This window comes from Amblyraja radiata, chromosome 20, assembly GCF_010909765.2.
Source record: "Amblyraja radiata isolate CabotCenter1 chromosome 20, sAmbRad1.1.pri, whole genome shotgun sequence".
NCBI classification, from domain to species: domain Eukaryota; kingdom Metazoa; phylum Chordata; class Chondrichthyes; order Rajiformes; family Rajidae; genus Amblyraja; species Amblyraja radiata.
Genome location: NC_045975.1, coordinates 34,959,901 through 34,974,018, shown reverse-complemented (window position 1 = coordinate 34,974,018; position 14,118 = coordinate 34,959,901). Strand labels below are relative to the sequence as shown.

Genomic DNA, 14,118 nt, shown 5'->3' with positions numbered 1-14,118 from the left:
GCAAGAGGCGGGAAACATGTTCCCGATGTTGGGGGAGTCCAGAACCAGGCGCCACTGTTTAAGAATAAGGGGTAATAAGGAGATAAAGAAAAACTTTTTCACACAGAGTGTTGTGAGTCTGTGGAATTCTTTGCCTCAGAGGGTGGTGGAGGCTGGTTAGATAGAGCTCTTAAAGATAGCGGAGTCAAGGGATACGGGGAGAAGGCAGGAACGGGGTACTGAATGTGGATGATCAGCCATGATCACAGTGAATAGCGGTGCTGGCTCGAATGGACGAATGACCTACTCCTGCACCTATTGTCTATTGACTATTTAACACATAGCGGTGGGGGCTTGGAATGCAGTGCCAGGAGTGGTGGTGGAGGCAGATACAATAAGGGCATCTAAGATGCTTTTGAATAGTCACATGAAGATGCAGGGAAAAGAGGGATATGGTTCATGTACAGGCATATGAGATTGGTTAAACGTGGCATCATGTTCAGCACCAACAGTGTGGGCCGAAAGTCCTAATTCTATTCTGTTTTATGTTCTAGATATCTTTAAACATTACATTTACTTATCCACAACCATATCTTTTAACCTTTGTAATCATTTAATAGTCGAGTTTCTAATGTACATACATCTCCTATCACATTTCTATCACACAATAATCATATTTCCTTAGAGGGTCGTTAGAGGATTGTTAGTTTGTTACATTGTATAAGGGAAACAAGAGAAGCTCCACATTAACAAAATGCTGGAGTAACTCAGCGGGACAGGCAGCATCGCTGGAGAGAAGGGTCGAGACCCTTCTAAGGAGGGTCTCGACCTGAAACATCACCCATTCTTCTCTCCAGAGATGCTGCCTGTTCCGCTGAGTTACTCCAGCATTTTCTGTCTATCTTCGGTTGAAACCAGCATCTGCAGTTCCTTCCGCCACATCGACAATATATTTGTCTGGAAGTGATCTTGAATGAATGCTATGAACGGCGGCACAGTGATGCAGCGGAGTAGTTGCTGTCTTACAGCGCTTCAGAGTTCAATCCTGACCACGGGCGCTGTCTGTACGGACTTTGTACATGTGGGTTTTCTCCGAGATCTTCGGTTTCCTCCCACACTCCAAAGACGTAGAGGTTTTCAGGTTAATTGGCTTGGTATAAGTATAAATTGTCCCTAATGTGTGTAGGATAGTGTTAATGTGCGGGGATCGCTGGTCGGTGTGGACTCCGTGGGCCGAAGGGCCTGTTTCCGTGCTGTATCTCTAACTAAAAATACCTAAACATCTTAGAAACTGATTTTCCGGGCAAAGATTGGACTTTGGCAAAAAAAAACTGAAGCATTTTTTGTAACAAATGACTTGTTTTTCTCACAAAATAACTCTATGTTTGACTATTTTGCTTCCGTTAAGAGTCTTTAATTTATTCTTCACCTGAGTTTCACCTGAATTTTTTTGCTCATTGTTACCGTTATCCAGGCAATCTTATTGATAAGTAAAACCACCAGCTTCACAGAAGGAGAAATAATGTATGCATCTCTGCAAAATTGTGTTTTATTGATAGTGCGGAGAGCTAAATATTTCTTGGTGTGCAGTCAATTTGTCCTTACAGTCTTGCAGTCTTGAGGAATTTTCCAATGACAGATGCTTGTATCATATTTCTCTATTTCCAGGTTCCTTCTCTCCACTTTCTTAACTGGCGGAGAGATAGGCACCGTTTTACAGTCCATAAGAATAGCTCCCAAATCAAGAGAACCATGTAAGAGTATAATTAAACCATCTGCAATGTTCCACTTCCCTTGATATCCTAAACATGGAAACTCTCTAATACTGGCAGTCTGCTATTTTTTCTGCCATTATTTCCTATTAGTAATGTTTGCATTTTGACAAAAAATTTTGAGCCCATATTTAAGTAAAGGGCCTGTCCCACTGTACGAGGTAATTCAAGAGTTCTCCCGAGTTTCCCCTGATTCGAACTCGGAGAATTACGGTAATAGTCGCTCGTAGGTACTCGGGGCTCTCGTGGACATTTTTCACAGTGCTGAATAAACTTCACGAGCTTACTGCGTTTCCCGAGTACCTGCCGTTAGCGTTACGAGCCGCTAAGAGACGTCCCGTGCTCCGACGTACTCGCTACGTACATTCTACGTACTTACCACGAGTTTGATTTTTTGGGGTAAACTCGTACAGTGGGACAGGCCCTTAATGGTTACTCAGGATGTCTTGGCTACTATCCTATCTACTATGCATAATGAGCATTGACTCTTCTCCTTTCTACTACAAATAATGAGCAAAACAATCAGTCATTCTCTCTGGCATTTCCTTATTTTTTATTTACAATATCAACACAGACTAAGGCACCCACGTGGTCTTACATGCTTACTCTAATTGTAATTTATTTATGCTAATTTCATATCTATTACCATTTATTTTCATATTTTCCTGTAGTTCTTGATCATTTGTTTTGTTACTTTTTATTCTTCTTTAGAAATCTTTCAGTCACCAGCATTTATTCTTGTTTTTTATTTTCATCTAAATCATCTTTATTCTATGTTCCATATCACCTTATGACATAGGGGTCCATTCGGCCCATCAAGTCTATGTTGGCTCACGGAGCAATCACGTTGCCTCAGTAATTTCCCTTGGAACGTCACATTTGTAACAACTCCCCACATACAGTCCCCCCCCCCCCACCTCCTCCCTTCCCTACACCCAGCTTCTACCACTCACCCACTCACTAGCTGCAATTGACAGTGGGCAATTAACCTGCCAACTCAATCGTCTTTGAACACCCAGGGGAAACCCACACAGTCACGGGGAGAACATGCAAACTCCAGAGACGGCACCCAATTTCAGAATAGAACCCGGAGTGCAGGACCTGTGAGGCAACAGCACTACCCGCTGCACTACTACGGCTCTTCCATTGGCATCTGCCTTGTTGTGCCTTTCATTCTGCACTAAGTCCAAAGGCAATGCATCAACACCTTGCACACACTGTCTGGCTGTTAAAAACCACCTTAGTTTTAGACTGACCACTTATAATTGGTCTTTTCATCATTCTTAATGACAGAGTTAGCACACAAACTCATGGACTAACTCAGGTTTGTTTGCAGTGGATCGCTGTGGAGGGAATGGAGAGGTGACGATTCGGGTAGGGACCCTTCTTTCGACTGCCGCAAGGAATGCAGATGCTAGAATATTGAGTCAGAAGAAGGGACCCGACCCAAAATGCTGGCTATCCATTCCCTCCACAGTCTGACCTGCTGAGTTCCTCCAACACTTTGTTTTTGCTCAAGATTTCAGCACCTGCAGTTCCTTGTGTCTCTATGAATGATCACCTTGTGTCTCTGCTCAGGGGGGGGGAAGAAGGAACAGTGACCATCGGGATTATGTTGAACACTTTTTGTAACTTTGTCGACACCCTAGACTCTCTGCATACTTGTGTATTGTACACAACACAAAGATCTTTACTGTGCCAAATGTATGTGACAATAATGTATCAATCCATCAATCAACCACTTGGACAATCAGTCTGAAGAAGGGTCTCAACCCAAATCACCCATTCCTTCTCTGTCCCGCTGAGTTACTCCAGCATTTTGTGTCTATCTTCGGTGCAAAGCAGCATCTGCAGTTCCTTCCAACACAATCAAACACTTGGAGTTTGAATTCCTTAAACTGGCTGTGCCCTGGAGACCAGATGGGCAATGTTGTGGAGCATGGAGCTCCATGACATGGTCTCCGGACCATGGAGTGGGTTCCACTCTGACCGTGGGCCCAGCGGGAGAGGCCACAGGAGGAACAAGACCAAGCCTGATGGAAGAGCCTGCGGACCCTACACTTGGAGCATGACTCAGGTGCCGAGCCCTCTCTCTCTCTATGTCATTGACCGAGCTGGTCCACCACAGGTAGACCATGAGTCACTGTGGGTCAGGTTTGCTCCACACTGCCTTCTTTTGTTGGCTTATCTGTGAACGATTACTTTCTCACACCTGAGGGATCGCCTGGCCTGGTAAATATCCGCTAGAGCCTCCTACCTTTAAATCGGTGATGAGGTGCCACTGGAAGGTGTGGTTTGTGAGACTGCTCCCACTGTTTTCCAGGGTAACGGTGAAGTCAATGCATTTTTTGAGGTTTAGTGTAAGTGTGTTAAGGTGTGGGCATCCATTAATGATTAATTTCAAGGTCAGGTTTGTTTGCAGTGGATCGCTGTAATAGTCAGTTTGTTGCTCAATCCAGTCTGGTAAACATTCCTCAAAACTTAAGGGGCTGTCCCACTGTACGAGCTAATTCAAGAGTTCTCCCGAGTTTCCCCTGATTCAAACTCGGAGAATTATGGTAATAGCCGCTCGTAGGTACTCGGGGCTCTCGTGGACATGTTTCAACGTGTTGAAAAATCTTCACGAGTCTTCACGAACTTACCGCGTTTCCCGAGTACCTTCCGTTAGCGTTACGAGCCGCTAAGAGACGTCCCCGAGCTCCGGCATACCCGCTATGTACATTCTATGTGCTTACCACGAGTTTGAATTCTTTTTTAACCTCGGGAGAGCTCTTGAATTACCCCGTACAGTGGGACAGCCCCTTTGCACGAGGATCTGCTTTTAACTCCATAGCTAAATCTCAACCAAACAGTCCTTGCAATAACATCATAGTCCCATTGAGTTGTAGAATCATATAGTGCCCTTCAGGCCCTTCAGCCCACCTTGTCCATGCTGGCCGTAATGCCGAGCTCTTCTAATCACATTTGGTTGCAATAGGCCCATGTCCTTCTGGTCCTTTCCCGTCCAAAAGCCTTTTCAACATTGTAATAGTATCTGCCTCCTCTATTATTCAGCCAGGAATGCAGCAAGAACAGTCCAACTGGCCAACATGGCTAAGAGAAGGGCAAACGTCCATGCCTTCAAACCAGGACAGGCGAGGCTAGACCTGGTCCCAACCTGGACCCCAAAGCCAGGTTCTCTTTGTTCTCTTGGCAACCCCCCCCCCCCCACCACCACCATCTTGCCAGATCTCTCTGAACCCGACTACGTATGAATGATCGAGCTGTGAGACCACCATCAGTGGTTCCGAGATTTGATCCTCCATGGTGATGAAGCTTTCACCAGGACTTTAGGCTCTTTCATGATCAAAGCATGTGAAGAAGGATCCCAACCTGAAACGTCACCTGTCCATGTTCTCCAGGGATACTGCCTGACCTGCTGAGTTACTCCAGCACTTTGTGTCTTATCTTGCACAGTCACCCATCCCAATCGATGCCTCCTTGGCATGTGTGGTGCATCCACTCCTGACCTTCCCTAGAAGGGACTCCACCCCACAGAGGACACTTGATCTCCCAGTTGCCCCCCCCGGCATCCCCCGCAGCAAACGCACCGTCAGCTCGCATCAGAATGTCGCTCTGAAGTGTTGGGAATGAACTAAAATTAATGAACAAAATCTAGATAGTGTGAAAAGTCATAGACTGATGCAGCACAGATACAGGCCCTTCGGCCCACCATGTTCATGCCGGCCACTAATCCCATGTTATCATTAACTCCAGATTCTACGATACATACACACCAGAGACAATTTACACAGAGGAATAGGAAGAATTTACAATTGGAGTGTGGGAGGAAACACAGAAGAAAGAGAGACACTAATAGCTGGAACAACTCAGTGGGACAGACAGCATCTCTGGAGAAAAGAAATAGGTGATGTTTCGGGTCTCGACCCGAAACATCACCTATTTCTTTTCTCCAGAGATGCTGCCTGTCCCGCTAGAGTTACTCCAGCCTTTTTATATCTATCCAGTTTAAACCAGCATCTGTAGTCCCTTCCAGCACGCAGAAGAAATCTGCGTGGTAACAGGGAGAACATGCAAACTCCACACAGGCAGCACTGCAGATCACGATTGAACCTAGGTTACCGATGCTGAGAGGCAGTGGCTCTACTAGCTGCACCATTGGTGCTGGCAACAAGGAGAGGGGAAGGAGATGGGTTTCTGTCCTTAACACAAGGGCTGGAGAGTTGTTTGTTAAACAGCACACAATGTGTTCCTCTATCACCTTGCACAGAAGAAAGGAAGGGAATCCCATGGACACAAAGTACAGATAAGATCTTGGAATCCAATGCAATAAAAAAGGCAAATGAACTGGTAAAGACATTGAGAGCCGGCTGCAGTTTGAAGTGTTGGTGTGTGTTTGTTTAGCATCAATAGATGGGCAGGTGTTTATCTGTGTGGTTAATTGGTTGATATATCTCTGGGTGTCCAGGTTGTCTCACATTGCATTTGTTAAACGATGCAGAACATGTTTTGACTGTTTTGTGTAAAGAGAATCAGTGTGTGTGTGTGTGAGAGAGAGAGAGAGGGGGAGAGTGAAAGTGAGAGAGAGAGAGAGGGGGAGAGTGAAAGTGAGAGAGAGAGAGAGAGAGAGAGAGAATTCTTATTTTGGTGACTGTAAATCTTACGTCACTCCCTCGCTCCCACCCCTCCCTGCTCCCTTCAATCAGAATAAAACCAAGTTTAAAACAAACTCAACTCACTAGAGGACAGTGTAGAGGAGCAGGGACTGAGAGATCATTCACACTTCATTTCCTCAGCCTGGAGAGAGGGAGGCTGCTGACAGCATCAAGCATGTTGCACAGGCTGTTTATTGGAGCTTTGGGTTCACTGCTGGTGGCAAATTCCTCCTGTGATCAAGGTAGGTGTCCTGGCTGCTGACTTCTCACAGAAGCCTTTAACTTTCTTTTGAAAAGTGCGATGAATAGAAAAAATAGCATTTAGGACGGTGGGTGGCTGATGGAGAGAGCACTTCTCAGGAGTACCTCCGTTGTTAGTAAATCGTATGCGTGGTCATTCCTTTGCTCGTTTTTGCAAAAGTTCTGCACATTTTCAAAATGTGATTTCTGTGGATCTTTTTGAGATCAGCACGAGTAGTTAAGAGAATAGTGGGTGATTAATCTGACACTGACAGGACCAATTCAGCTGAATGTTTGATCAGTACTCTGGTGTGAAGATGAATAGACTTGAAGTATCAAAGGAAACTGTGGTGAATTGGAGGATGTTCTCTGTGCTCGAGGCTCTTTGACTGTGGTACGATTAATGCTTGAGAAAATGTTACCATAGAATCCACAGAGAATTTGGCAAACGCCCGATTAAACTCCAGGAAGCGATCCCAGGCAGATTGAAAGGGGAAAAGGACAATCAGTCCCTCACTCTCCCACCAGCGCACATTGTACCGAGGAGTGGCAGCTCTGAACATGCCCACCACGTAGGGTCCCAATGCCCAAAGCCGTCTGTCCATTTCCCTCCACAGGTAATGCCTGACCCGCTGAATTCCTACAGTAGTCTTATTTTGCTCTGGATTTCAGTATTTGCAGTCTTTGTGTCTCTGTTTGAGATCTCCTAATGCTCCACTTGGACTTGAACTGATCCTTGCTCCAGCACTGGAGTGCCAACCCTACCTCTTCTGTCCACTCCCCTACCTCAGCTCTGTATCCAGGGGGCAATGGACTGCCCCTTCACCCCAAGACAGGGGGAGGTCTGGGATTCCTCAACCCCCCCCCCCCCGGGAGAGGGGAGTCCAGAAGCAGGGGTGAGGGGCAATGAGAGACACAGTCTTGCGAATGCCCGTTCAGTCACAGGAAAGCAAGCTCGGGCAAGGTGGGGAGCTGTTGATGAGAGTTTACCATCGAAATACGCTGCAGGTTCCGACAGAGAGTTAAACCTGTGATTGAACTCCTCACAGACTGAATGGAGACAAGCAAGAGATTACTGCCCCCTAGTTTACGGGTGGAGTTGCTAATTGGGCTGTCCCACTGTACGAGCTAATTCAAGAGTTCTCCCGAGTTTCCCATAATTCGAACTCGGAGAATTACGGTAATAGCCACTCGTAGATACTGGGGGCTCTCGTGGACATTGAAAAATCTTCACGAGTCTTCCCGAGCTTACCGCGTTTCCAGAGTACCTGCCGTTAGCGTTACGAGCCGCTAAGATACATCCCGAGCTCCGACGTACCCGCTACGTACATTCTATGTGCTTACCACGCGTTTGATTTTTTTTAAACACGGGAGAGGTCTTGAATTAACTCGTACAGTGGGACAGCCCCTTAACCTGTTGACTGCTGGTGAAAGTAAATCTGTTTAACCCTGTGATCCCGATGGAAGCTATTCCTCTGAAGGTGTTCCTCCGACCCTTTCCCTCTCTTCATCCCGCTCCCACCTCTCTGGGCCCACATTTTTGCCAGAGACCGGAGGGTTGTGAATCACCAGTGGGAGTGATGGGATGCAGGGGTGGGGAGATCAGCAACCTTTCTGTAACTGTTCTGGAAGACCCCTGCCTCAGAATGCCTGTTCAAGAGAATATGCCCTGTTCAAAGGCTCTGGAGTAACCCGACACTGGGGGTCCTACAGGGTGACACAGCGTCACAGCGGGTAGAGCTGCTGCTTCCCAGTCCCGGGTTCAATCCTGACTATGGGTGGTGTCTGTTTGTACGTTCTCCCTGTGACTGCGTGGGTTTTCAACGTGTACTGCAGTTTCCTCCCGCACTCCAAAGATGCACAGGTTTGTAGGTTAATTGGCTTCAGTAAAAATGAGTGTGTAGGATAGTGCTAATGTACGGGGTGATTGCTGGTTGGTGTGGACTCGGTGGGCTGAAGGGCCTGTTTCCACGTTTTGTATCTCTCCAGTCTAAAGTCTAAAGGGAGGGGAGGGTGCGTCCTCATGGGATTCTTCGACCTGCCATCGTATTGGCAGCTGGGAGGTTGGATTTGCAGGGACTCACTGTTGCCGATCAGAGGTTGTTGTAAATGAAAACTCGGAGCTCAGCCATCCTTGTGTCATTTGCCAAGCAACTGTTCAACAGCGGTTGATACACTGAGACCATCTCCTTCCCCACTGTTGGAATGAACTCAGGGTGGCTTTGTGTGAGAACATTGTGTAACGCAGCCCACTACACTTGACTCAGAGTAACTACGCTGGACTGTATGTTGGAAGGCAGCTGCATGTAATACATTGTGTGTGTACATGCCTTTAAGGACAATGCGTACCGTGTGGCGAGGCTTCTGGTACATTGTTGTGAGCTGGTTGTGTTTCACCTTCAATGAAGGATGAATGATTAGCCGCTTGAATCTTACTCAGCAGTAAAACGGAAGATGCTTCATTGGCGACGAGGATTAAGCATTGCTTCTGAGGGGATTAGAGAGCAATCTTTAAACTTTAGACATACAGTGCAGACATAGGCCCTTCGGCCCATCGAGTCTGCGCCGTCCAGCGATCACCTATGCATACACTGGTTCTATCTTAAGCCACTTTCTCATTCGCTCCCTACACAATCGGAGCAATTTAAGTCAGTAAATTAACCCACAAAACCACATATCATTGAGATGTGGGAGGAAACTGGCACTTCTGTTGGAAACCCACGCAGTCACAGGCAGTAGAAACAGGGAACTGCAGATGCTGCTCGACACAAAAGGACACAAAGTGCTGGAGTAACTCAGCGGGTCAGGCAACATCTCTGGAGAACATGGATAGGTGACGTTCCAGTTGAGACCCTTCTTCAAACTCAGGCAGAATGTGCAAACTCCACACAGATAGCACCGAAGGCCAGGATTAAACCGGGTCTCTGCCGCTGTGAGGCAGCAGCTCTACCAGCTGCACCACTGTGCTGACGTGTTGGAATTGAAGAGGAGAGAGGAGTTACACCTGTCAAATTATACGTACTATACACTGGCAGAGAGAACTGAAGGCATCATGATTGGCAAGGTTATTGAATGGACAGGTCAGTTCAAGAGCAAGTTGTGCATTTGAAATATTTTGCCACCTTTCTTGAAGGCAGAGTAGACGGGTGTTTGGGGCCAGTTCCTGAAGCCACTCAAGGACCAAGGTACACTGGCCAGATGGAGGGAGACCCCTAGGTTAGGGACACAGTCCAGAGTTGATCAGATGTGAGTGTGAGAGGATAATGGTGGGGAATGGAAAACTGCGACCCACCTTCCATTGTCCGAGATGGTGGGAGGAAAAGGGTTGTTGAGGAGACCAGATGGATTCGCTCCATGGACATGAATCCAGTGATCACCATACAGGTGGCACATGCCCCACCACAGCAGGAATCACAGGACAACCACCTGAAGAGGAGTGTGTAGGTGAGAGTGCGTACCGGGTGGCACGGTGGCGCTGCAGTAGAGTTGTTGCCTTACAGTGCCAGCGATCCGGTTCGATCCTGAGTATGTGTGCTGTCTGTACGGAATTAGTACGTTCTCACCGTGACCGCATGAGTTTCCTCCGGGTGCTCCGGTTTCCTCCCACATCCTAAAGACGTGCAGGTTTGTAGGTTGATTGGTTTTTGTGAATTGTCCCCAGTGTGTAGGATAGAACTAGTGTACGGGTGATCGCTGGTTGGCATGGACTCGGTGGGCCGAAGGGCCTGTTTCCACGCTGTATCTCTAAACTAAACAAACAATGTAAGATGCTCTGGACAGTAACAAAGGCAAGAGTCAGACAAAGGCTGGCCAGATTGTATATGGGAAGGGTGATGGCAATGAGATCAAGAGCTGTAGTGGAGATAACCACACGGCAACTGCAGTGAGATGCTGGGACCTGGGTGGAATTCGAAAACACACAGGGAAAGGTGTTACTCTGGGCGGTGAGGATGCGGTATGATGAATCATTGTATTATAGAAATGAAGCGTTGACTGTGTGGTTGTCCAAGAGCTATGTTCAGTGTCATTGGGGTGGAATGGGAGCATCACTGCAAGATCAGGAGGAAATTTCATGGAGCAGAGTATTAAATGAGCTTAGAGTACACATCAAGTTGAAATGTCATCGACTGACAAACTGTTCTTTGAGGGCAGATTGAGTTCTGAGCATGGTAGAGGAAGTGGCATAGAGCCATAGAGTACAATGGTGGGCAAGCAGGCCCTTTAATCCATCAAGTCCATGCCAGCGATTAAGCATCCATTTTTGCATTGATCCTACCCCCAAATCATTATTACCCTTCTATATTCCTATCAGCTCCCCCACTAGCAGTCACCTGCAGAATAGGGACAATTTACAATGGGCAATTAACCTACCAACTCGTGCGTCTATGCGGTGTTGGTGTAAGGGAACCCACATGGTCACAAAGAGAAATTGTAAACTCCACCGGGACAGGAGGCAGAGTTGAATAGGTCTTACACACTCCAAAAACGTACAGGTTTGTCGGTTAATTGGCTTGGTCTAGTAAAACCTTAGGGTGTGTAAGATAGTGTGTGGGGTCACTGGTTGGTGCGGATCCGGTGGGCCAAAGGGCTTGTTTCTGCGCTGTATCTCTAAAACTACAACTAAAGCACAGAAATCTTGTTCACATCCCTCACTGATGGTATTTCAATCACAGTCACAGAGGCCAACGTCAGAAGATCCTTCAGAGGGTTGAACCCTCGGAAAGCGCCTGGACCTGATGGTATACCCGGTCGTGTTCTCAAAACCTGTGCAGACCAACTGACTGGAGTTTTTGCAGACATTTTCATCCTCTCACTTCTGAGGTCTGAGGTTCCCACCTGCTTTAAAAGGGCAACAATAATACCGGTGCCCAAGAAGAGTAAGGTGACGTGCCTCAACGACTATCGACCTGAGGCACTAACGTCTGTGGTAATGAAGTGCTTTGAGCGGTTGATTACGGCGCATATCAACTCCGACCTCGACAAGAATCTCAACCCACTGCAGTTCGCTTACCGTCACAACAGGTCAACGGTGGATGCAATCTCACTGGCTCTCCACTCCGCTCTGGACCCATCCATACTCATCCATAGACCACAGTCTGTCCGTATTGGTGGAAATATGACATCCTCGATAACAATCAGCACGGGAACACCTCAGGGCTGCGTGCTCAGCCCCCTGATGTACTCACTCTATACTCATGACTGTGTAGCCGGACATAGTGCGAACTCCATCATCAAGTTCGCCGACAACACCACTGTTGTGGGACAAATCTCAAATGGTGATGAGTCAGAGTAGAGAAGTGAGATTGACCGATTGACCAAATGGTGCCAGCACAACAACCTGGCTCTCAACACCAGTAAAACCAAGGAACTGATTGTGGACTTTGGAAAGGGAAGGATCGGGACCCACAATCCCATTTATATCAATGGAACGATGGTGGAAAGGGTCAAAAACTTCAAATTCCTGGCCGTGCATATTTCCGAAGATCTTTCCTAGTCCCAGCACACTGATGCAATCATCAGTGCCTCTACTTCCTGAGAAGATTATGGAGAGTCGATATGTCAAAGAGGACTCTCTCGAACGTCTACAGGTGCACAGTAGAGAGCATGCTGACCGGCTGCATTGTGGCCTGGTTCAGCAACTTGGAGCGGAAAAGACTGCAGAAAGTTGTGACAACTGCCCAGTCCATCACCGGCTCTGACCTCCCCACCATCAAGGGGATCTGAATGAATGAATACGTTTATTGTCATTGCACAATACTGTGCAACGAAATTCCATTACATCTCCTCCGGTTAAAAAAATACAAACACGACAACCATTAACACATATGTACACTTATTAGTAAAAATTAAATAGGTATTTTAAAAGAATTTAAAAGAATTTAAAAGAATTTGGCGGCATTTCTTGGAATTACATTTTGCTTCCCCAGCATTCTCTGTTGGAATTTAGCTCTTTTATCGCACATGGGTAGAAACTATTTTTTATGGACTGGAATTCATCAACTTAAATAGTTAGCAAACTCTTCAGTGGCACAAGTTACTTTGAAGTGCTGAGATAGCATTATTGCAGCTCGCATCTGACTGAACTTAACCAAAGACTTAAACTGGCTTTCTGTGTTGTTCAGAGCCTTCAGAGTCCTGAATCGCCTCCCAGAGGGTAGCAGAGTAAAAAGGTGGTTGGCAGGGTGGGATGTGTCCTGCTTGATATTTGTGGCCCGGCGCAAGCATCGGGCCCTATATATGTCATCCAAGGAGGGCAGTTGGGCGTTTGTAATGTTCTGCGCAGTTTTTATAATTCCCTGCAACGCCCTCCTCTCAGCCACAGTACAGCTAGCAAACCACACCAGGATTCCATAGGAGAGGATACTCTCCACGGCGCATCGGTAGAAGGACAACAGCAGCGGCTGTGAGACGTTTGCTCTCCGCAGAGACCTCAGGAAATACAGCCGCTGATGTGACTTCTTCACGAGAGTGACGGTGTTCATTTGCCATTTGAGGTCCTGGGAGATGTTTATTCCCAGGAACTTAAAGCCAGTGACTCTCTCCACCATGTCTCCTTTGATGTATAAGGGAGCAGGTTCCTCTCTCCTCTTCCTCCTGAAGTCAACGACCAGCTCTTTTGTCTTTGATGGGTTGAGTACCAGGTTGTTTTTGGTACACCAGACGGTCAGTTTTTGGACTTCATCCCTGTAGGCAGACTCGTCGTTGTTGTTTATCAGTCCCGCCACAGTCGTGTCGTCCGCAAACTTGATGATCCTGTTTGTACTGTGTGTTGGTATACAGTCATAAGTGTATATTGTATACAAGATGGGACTCAGCACACAACCTTGTGGCGCACCTGTGCTGAGCGTCAGGACTGGGGAGTAATTGGATCCCATCCTGACAGTCTGTGGGCGGTCTGTTAGAAAGTCCTTAATCCATCCGCATGTGTTTGCATTAACACCCAGATCAGACAGTTTGTCCACCATTCTGCTGGGGATGATAGCATTAAATGCAGAACTAAAATCTACAAATAACATCCTCACATATGAGCCAGGACGCTCCAGATGTGCCAGTGCAGAATGTAGAGCTGTGTTGATGGCATCTTCCGTTGACCTATTAACTCTATACGCAAATTGATGCTGATCCAGGGTGGGTGGGAGTGAGGACTTAATGTGAGCCAGGACCAGCCGTTCAAAACATTTCATCATGGTCGAAGTGAGAGCAACAGGTCCATAGTCATTCAAGCTCTTAATGAATGTTTTTTTGGGTACAGGCACGATGGTAGCAGTCTTAAAGCATTTAGGGACAGTGCACGTTAACAGAGAGAGGTTAAAGATTTTGCTAAAAACCTCCGCTAACTGGTCTGCACAGTCCCGCAATACTCTCCCTGGGATGCCATCTGGTCCAGCAGCCTTCCTGGGGTCAGAGCCGGTGATGGACTGGGCATTTGTCACAACTTTCTGCAGTCTTTTCCGCTCCAAGTTGCTGAACCA

The 14,118-nt window shown here is 47.0% G+C and overlaps 1 protein-coding gene across 2 annotated transcripts in view; it reads left to right on the top strand.

Moving 5' to 3' along the window:
* Positions 1 to 6,483: 6,483 nt before the first annotated feature.
* cd44 (CD44 molecule (Indian blood group)) overlaps positions 6,484 to 14,118 on the top strand; it is a 28,999-nt gene continuing 21,364 nt past the window's right edge. For both annotated transcript variants that reach the window (XR_004415128.1, XM_033039257.1), the window contains exon 1: positions 6,484 to 6,648. Coding sequence is in view for 1 of the 2 variants with exons in the window: in XM_033039257.1 (XP_032895148.1) it covers positions 6,582 to 6,648 (67 nt within the window). In the remaining variant the exon portion in view is untranslated. The remainder of the gene's footprint in view (positions 6,649 to 14,118) is intronic.